Genomic DNA, 8,251 nt, shown 5'->3' on the forward strand with positions numbered 1-8,251 from the left:
ACACACACACACACTTCCGACTGTTTATATGACAGGTTATAAACCAGTCAACAGCAGTTACCTTATGTGAAAAAAATATATGAAGGTTTCTATTTTATGGTATGTGACTGAGACAGTGGAATACATTTATAGTTCATGAGTAAGGCCACGTTCAGTGCTGCTATATGGCTTCTTTGCTTGACACAGATGTGGGTTTATCCGAGTATATGTCATTTTAATATAGTGGGTCAGTGGACCATACAAACATCTAGTATGCAGAATTTGGCTCTGCATGTAGGGCAGGGAACCTTGCTGGATAACCAAGTCTGAGGTCTTTGTTGGTCCTGGCGACTGGCAAACCATCGACCCAAACAAAAGAGGCACCACATGGGTCTGCAGAAACACTGCTGGCACTCTGATTCATTGTCTATTCCTGCAGTCAAGATACAAACAGTGATGTTGGTTATTACAGACCCAAATATGAACACAGTCTTTCCATTACTTTGCCAAAATTTCACAAATTTTTTTGTGTCTTGCACTGAAGATATATTATAAACTAATAAGCCTTAATTTAAAAAGTGATTTCTTATGTATTTCTAAGGGGAAAAAAAAAACATATGTCATTGTTTCTGACATAAGCATAAACAATGTCAGAAGTTCACATGTAAGCTCTCACCTGCTGTTTGGCAGAGTCTAACCAACTTGGTACTTGCTGGAACTTGCATGCAGCCGATACAGGGTTCCACTTCCTGTAGATATAGGAAGAGTAAGCAAAATGCATTTGCTAACATTTCATTGTGGCTGTTGAACAAAATCTCTGATTTGCAAGAGATTCAGAGTGCTACCTGCCCACTGGGGAGTGTGTATCGTTGATTGAGCTCCACCTGAGCTCTGAAGGTTTCCAGAAAGAGTTCACTCATTGTTTGGTGGATTACAACATTGGGCGAAGTTCTGATGGGAGCTCTGAGTTTTCCCCTCAAATCTGTATAGTCTGTTGAGTTAAGGCTAAAAACAGAAACAAAAAAATAACCAATTAGTCACTTAACCATTTATACAGAATTATTGAATGAATTGTGTACAAGCACATACACACACCTAATATTGAATGGTCTGACTGTAGGGTTAATGCTCTCCACCCTCAAGCTCAGGATCTCTATAGGGGAAGGTGAATCTGGGCTCAGCTGATGCTGCCTGGAATCTGTCACGGTCACATGACAATCGCTTTGTAAGGCCATGTCAATGTGATATGTGGTCACCTACAAACAGAAAAAGAGAGCCAGCGTTTTTGAATAACTGCTCTTTCTCACAGACAAGAGTCAAATGATCTTAAAATGCAAATAAAATTCCTCTATATGACAAAGAACCTATGCATTTGAGGTAAAAGCATTATTAGCATTTGTGAGAAGTTTCAAACATAATTATGGAGATCCTGGTCTTCGTTTCTGACGGCTTAATAAGCAAAGCAAAGAAAAAAGTAGCGGATGAACAAACACTGCAGAGGATCGATGAGAAAAACAGGAATAATAGAAAAACTAGAACATTTCTGAAGAAATTTAAACGGGTCCTGCCAAAGTGTGTCCATCGGTTGGAACCCAGCATTCTGATGCTAAAAATTAGCATCAATGCTAAGCTTAGCTAGCATGTAAGAAATAGCATGTGAAGTATCAATGTTATGTTGACCTGAATACCTTCAGTATGCAAACATAAGTGTGTAAGCTAAAATGATCCATAATGCTAATGTTATCCTAAGGGCTGTCACTGTTATGAGGGGTATGATAATAATAATAATAATAATAATAACTTTACACATTAAATGCACAACACCAGTTTAGACTTTGAGCAACTTGGTAAAACTGTATTGTGTAACATTAAATCATGCTTGGCTGCAACTGTATCGATGGCAGCTCTCCTTCTCTTCAGTGCTTGAAGCTTCTTGGCACAGCTCCTCTCCTGCTACTAGTAGCTTCACTGCATCAGGTCAGTATTACACCAGCTGATGACGTTGCTGTGATTCACTTTGTCTGGTGTCTCATTTTCTAATATTTTATGTTTTATTGAGGATTTTTGTACATATGTTTTGGCAGTTCTGTGATCATGTCAAAGCAGCAACTTATAATAAAAAGTGTTTTATTTCCGTCTGGATGCTTCCCGCTTCCATGGAAGCACAACAGAAAATCGCTCTTATAAACATGTAATTACTAAAATCACCATACCTTTGTATCCCTCTGAAAAATGAACCCATTTAAATAAAGAAATCCCTCCATGGGTGATACCTCGATAGGGGGCGTTCATTTTATAGTGTCAGAAGAGGGCTTAGAAAATAATAATACCAAAAAAAAAAGAAAAGAAAAGAAATTGGCTAAAAAGGGCATGAGGGGGCAAGGAGCAAAAGGGGTAGGTGCTCAAGCCTCCCTAGAGTCCCCCCCCCACACCCCCTCCCTCTGCACGTGCCTGATTAGGTGGCGCAGCAGGTGATGAGTGAAGATGAATGATGGTGAGCATCAATAAATGATAAAATAAATCTAGCAACAGGAAAGAAACTAAAGTGGAAATAGCAATAAACCAAGAGAGGATAATACTAATCAAAGGAAACTACATTGAAATTAATGAAGAACAAAATCCAAAAATAAACTAAGAAACTAAAGTAAATACAGAGGAATAAACTGGTATGGCAAGACCTTTCTAGCAATAATTAATACAGAGGACTGTATGGCAAGAATAAACAGACACTATTTCCAGATAAAAGATAAAATAATATTGTTCAAATGTCATGGGTTTGTTGAGACCACATCTAATACTGAGAATAAATATATCTTACAGATCATAACAATAAATAACTTATCACTTATTTATGTTTTTAATTAGATTTGATATATTTATTTCTTCAATATTATTTTCCATGTCAGTGTCATGAGGCTGATGACTCCATGACACTTTCAGTTTGACTCATTAGGATTTGATTAAGAACCAGATTTGTTCTTTGTAATTTCTGTCCAGTAAAACTATTAAACTATAAATCTATAGACAGGTCTATATAAAGATATAATCCATGTTTCTGTCTCATATTTCTATAGCATTAAAAGGATCTGGAGCTTTTGTTTTTCCACTGAAAGCTCTGGTTTACACAATAAATGCCATGTGGGTGAATTTTTATGGATAATACTCTGATGTCCCATTCTCCTGAAGGCAGCACAGAGCTGCACCACCAGAAATCGACAGGAACACTGAAGAGAAGAAGAGTTATGATTAATGTAGTTACGGTTCTATCCATGTTTTAATGTTGCAGAGCTCAGTGGTTTTGGAAATAGTTCAAAGTTTAAACTGATATTGTTGTTCATCTTTTATCTGGTCATTTTGTGCAAGATTTAGCAACTAACATCAGAAAATTGCACAGAACAAGAATATTTTTTACACTCTGATTAGCTGCTTATAGGCCTACTAATTTTAAGGTGAATGTTCATTCATTGCATTTTTCAATTATAATTTATATAATTGTAAATTATTTTTACACCTGTGAAAATAATTTATATTCCCATGGCCTTTTTGTCCTCTGGGAAATTATCTTGATGATAAATACAGAAACAAGCATAAAAATCAAAATATCTACAATAGTGATAGTAATATTAATAATAAAATAATAGTCAGTGTAAAGTAGCCTACAAATTATTTGGTTGGGGCGCTGAGGGACCTGGATAAAGGCTGGGGGGGCGCTGGCCGAAAAAGGTTGAGAAACATTGGGCTAGCATGTTAACGCTGCCATGAGAATGTGTTCCGTCACCATCATGGAAGTCTTTGTTATAAGCAATATCCCATTATAGTCAATTTTCAGGTTAATATGTATAGAGTATGTATGATGAGGCTTTTATTTTGAAATTTTCAGTAAGCTAAATTTTAAAAGACCACACTAATCCCATATGTAACACTGTTTCATTTAAACCAGTCATATAAAGTCCAAAACAGCAATTACATGATGTGAAAAATATGAAGGTTTTTATTTTGTAGGGTATGTGATGCTCTTATTTTGACAATCCAATGGGGCATGCTTTAATTCCCCACCTGTTATTTGCATACTGACCAAAAGTGAAGCAGACAGCTCAAAATCTCTTGGAGTTCATTAACCCTCTGATGCGTAGTGGGTCTTTTTGGACCTGTGTTTAAATCAGTGTGTTTTTTTGCTACTTTTTTAAAATTTTGATTCAAAATAATGTTTTGTATAATACTTTCTACTGTGTTTTATTTCACACAAGAATTATCATGTTTGAAATATTTTCATTTTTCACTTTTTTAAGCATTTTTAGAACAATTTGCAGAACATTTTTAAAACAAAATGACAACAGCAATTTTATGACAGCAATGATGAAATGTCAATAATGGACAATATTGTGAAAGAGCACGTTTTTTGAAACTAGCTAGCTAACCAAGGTAGCTAACATTACTCTCTCTATTCTATTATGCTGTGTGTATCACGCATGTGTGTGTGTGTATGTGTGTGCATTTATCCGTCCGTCCGTCTTCTGTTTATCTGGGGTCGGGTCGCAGAGTCAGCCTAAGTAAGGAGGCCCAGACTTCCCTCTCCCCAGCTACTTGTTCCAGCTCCTCCATGGGAAATCCCAAGGCGTTCCCAGACCAGCTGAGAAACATCGTCCCTCCAGCGTGTCCTGGGTCTTCTCCGGGGTCTCCTCCCGGTGGGACTTGCCCAGAACACCTCAACAAAGAGAAGGCCAGGAGGCATCTGTCCAGATGCTCCTCTCAACGTGAAGGAGCAGCGGCTCTACTCTGAGTCCCTCCTGGATATCTGAGCTTCTCTTTCTAAGGGAGAGCCCAGACACCCTATGGGGAAAACTAATTTCGGCCGCTTGTATCCGTGACCTCGTTCTTTTGGACATGACCCAAAGCTCATGACCATAGACGAGGGTAGGAACTTAAACTGGCAAATCAAGAGCTTCGCTTTTTGGCTCAGCTCTCGTCACTACGACAGATTGGTGCAGCGCCCGCTTCACTGCAGACGCTGCACCAATCCACCTGTCGATCTCCTGCTCCATTTTTCCCTCATTGGTGAACAAGATCCCGAGATACTTGAACTCCTCCACTTGGGGCAAGATATTCTCCCCAACCCAGAGAAGGCACTTTACCCTTTTTCAGCTCATTTATTTATGCATTTATTCATATAGCTATGAATTTTTATTTTATTTATTGAGATGATAAAAGAACACATTGATCAACAGGTTTTGTATGTCATTCAACACACTCTCTCTCTTGGTTTTCTTATCCAGGATGTCAGACACACACACAAATAATACACATGCACAATAAAGTATAGGTGGTAATGTTAGCTAGTTGGTTAGATAACTAGTGTTGGCTAACTTTGATGAAGGGTAATATGTTGATTTGTGAGAATAACGCTGTCACAGTACTCATGATTGACACAGACACATTTGTGAGGTAAAAAATAAAGATAATACTTATATATAAGAGTTTTTGCTGCGTAAAATATTATCTTTCAGGGGTGACACTTAGGTCTCAGTGTGTTTGGTTCACAAAAAATGTTTTCCTGACAGTCACAGTTGGCAAGAAACAAAGATTCCCATTAAATTCCATAGGAAATGAATGCGGATAATGTTGGACCCACTCACGGAAAAATGGGGTAGTGATATAAAACAAGCTATTTCTTAAAATGTATAAAAGGTAAATTAAAATTTTGAATTGCATGATATCAGTAACATGTTTCTTGAGGAATACCTGGAATATAAAGTGATAAAAACTTTTCATTACAAAGTTATTGCAAAAAGATGACCTCACCGGGTCAAAAAGGAACCAGTTGCGCATCAGAGGATTAAAGTTCAAGGTGTGTAAATGTGGGAAAAAAAGACAAAATTTCTCCTTTGCTGCTTCCCTGTGCATATTACGGCATACCTCCAAGATACTTTTTTCCATAATTTGGCGGGGGCAATCTACGTACCAACTTTCAGATTTCTATGATGTACAATTTGTCCTATTGCACGTTAGGGGTCGCTGTAGAGCAGTTTGGCCACACCCACTTGCGATTCCATTAAAATAGTTTAATTTCATGCTGGAGATAATTTTGGGCAAAGTTTGGTGTGAGTTTTTGAATATGTTTAGACCCCAAATTTACGATTTCGGGTGGAAAATAAAATTAAGAATTCCTTCAGATACAATAGGCTTTCACAGAACTTTGCTGCTCAAGCCTAGTAAACCACCTGGTTACACAAACACTTACTGTTAGAAATATATTACAGTGTTATGGCCTCAGGATTTTAAATATTTTAAACAAGTATTCTGGTGCTTTTAGAAAAGTTTGTCATTAACATTTTTTAAATGCTACTAAGCACCACTTACGTCCTGTCACTTAAAGAATGATTTCCATTTTCTATATTCAACATTGACACTAACTGCTAAGCTCTTTGGTATGTAAACATGATGGTAGCAGTTTTCGAAAGGTAGCGCAGACCAACAGACTTAACTGTCTAGATGTGCTGCAGTAGCAAAATCTGACGATCATCAGAACACTTGATTTGGCCAATTACATCATAGCGCTGCATATATTCTTGTGCTGATGCATTATAGTTGCATTATAGTATGGCCTTGTTGCATCACATGTGGGCAGCGTTTATAGAATTCCTTTTGGTAAAATTCTACCATATTCCAAATCAGTTCTACTGGTAACAGATCCTAGTTTAAGCTAACAAGATGAATTTCCCAGTTGTACTGAAATTAGAATTCCAGGTTTTAGTCAAAGACCACGTGATTCTTGCAATTGCAGAGTTTATACGCAAATTGCAGAAGAAATTGTGAAGATTTGACATCAGGACCTCCAGATGAAAGCGTCAGAGAAAGGACAGAATATTGGTTGCTCTATTTAACGCAGGTCTTTTCAGATCTGGTTTTGGACGCAATTGAGTATTGCCAATACAAATATAGAGACTTAAAAAACATAATTGAAAACATAGTTTCTCAGGCCTTTGGTCAAATTATGGGCATTGAAGAGAACTTCCAATCTGAGACTATCAAGATATATAACATGTTTTTCTTAAAGCATGTGATATCAGCGGTCACATCTCCCTTGGACGAGGAAGACCCCATAGAGCTGCTCAAGGTCAGTGTAAGATTTTGTTCTTTGGTGCAACAGGTTATCGCTATCATCCAGGACCTGAGAGCAATGAGGTGTGGAATTCAAAATCTGAGAAATTCAGACATTTCTGAGGATGGGGTACCTGAGGACAAGAGAAATGACACAATATGGCTTTTTGTGAAGTGGTTGATGTGTAGAAACATCAGGAGGTACAAAATTACATATTTTAAGGTACAAAATTACATATTTTTTCTAGGTGGTGCTGTTGAGTTCCTTCCTTCACCTGCAAATATTTTTAGTCTTTTCATCACTGGTGTTTGAAAACTGTTAAAAAATAATAGTGCATCAACATGGGAAAGGCTAAATCAAAAAGAGAAATGTAGTCATTAATTTAAATATTTTTTTCCTTACTATGTGACCATTTAATTTTTGGTGGGAAAGAAACTGATGAAACTGAAATAATTACTCTTATTGATTTGCTCAACTTATCAAATTAAGTAAAATAACTCCTGTAGTGTTTCTATGCATTTCTTTTAAAAAAAATTGAATTACTCAGCCATTTTTACCTTAAATTAAATAATTACCTTAGTAATTTTCAATCATATTCAATAAATTTGAATATTACTTGTCAAAATGATCCAATCGCTATCCGTGGTTTTGAACTGCTTTGAATTTGTGTTGTTTCATCATTAGTGACCACGTTTTGTTAAATTTTCAACAAACCTGGTGTCAAACTGCCTGGGAAAAATCCCGGGGTCTTTCTGAAGGGCTAACACCTGACAGCCCCGTTCAGCTAACTGTCTGTCACGGCTCAGAATGATTGACAGATACACAAGAGAGAATGAAGCCAGGAGGATTAACCGGCTCTTCTCCACCCAACCAGCTAAGTGTACTCCCAATGGCAGGGTACTAACAACAGAGCAAACCCACCAAGGCTGGAGACTGAACAATACTGGAAAGGCATATGGGAAAGGGAGGCGTCCCACAACAGCAATGCACAGTGGCTAACCTCTCTACGAGAGGACCACAGCAACCTCCCTGAACAAGCCCCGGTAACCATCACTGTGGCAGATGTCCAAGAAAGAGTCTCGGGTATGAAAAACTGGACAGCACCAGGGCCTGACATGATCTATGCCTACTGGCTGAAGAAACTCACTGCCCTCCTTGAGCGGCTGGCAACTC

The 8,251-nt window shown here is 37.8% G+C and overlaps 1 protein-coding gene across 1 annotated transcript in view; it reads right to left on the reverse strand.

Moving 5' to 3' along the window:
* Positions 1 to 67: 67 nt before the first annotated feature.
* tmem129 (transmembrane protein 129, E3 ubiquitin protein ligase) overlaps positions 68 to 8,251 on the reverse strand; it is a 20,173-nt gene continuing 11,989 nt past the window's right edge. Inside the window, exons 4-7 of the mRNA XM_015014618.1 lie at positions 1,075 to 1,235; positions 825 to 984; positions 656 to 728; positions 68 to 412 (exon numbers count right to left, since the gene is read on the reverse strand). Coding sequence (XP_014870104.1) covers positions 228 to 412; positions 656 to 728; positions 825 to 984; positions 1,075 to 1,235 — 579 coding nt within the window. The 3' untranslated portion in view covers positions 68 to 227. The remainder of the gene's footprint in view (positions 413 to 655; positions 729 to 824; positions 985 to 1,074; positions 1,236 to 8,251) is intronic.

This window comes from Poecilia latipinna, unplaced genomic scaffold (genome assembly GCF_001443285.1).
Source record: "Poecilia latipinna isolate Pla-1442-1.1 unplaced genomic scaffold, P_latipinna-1.0 Scaffold1834, whole genome shotgun sequence".
NCBI lineage: Eukaryota > Metazoa > Chordata > Actinopteri > Cyprinodontiformes > Poeciliidae > Poecilia > Poecilia latipinna.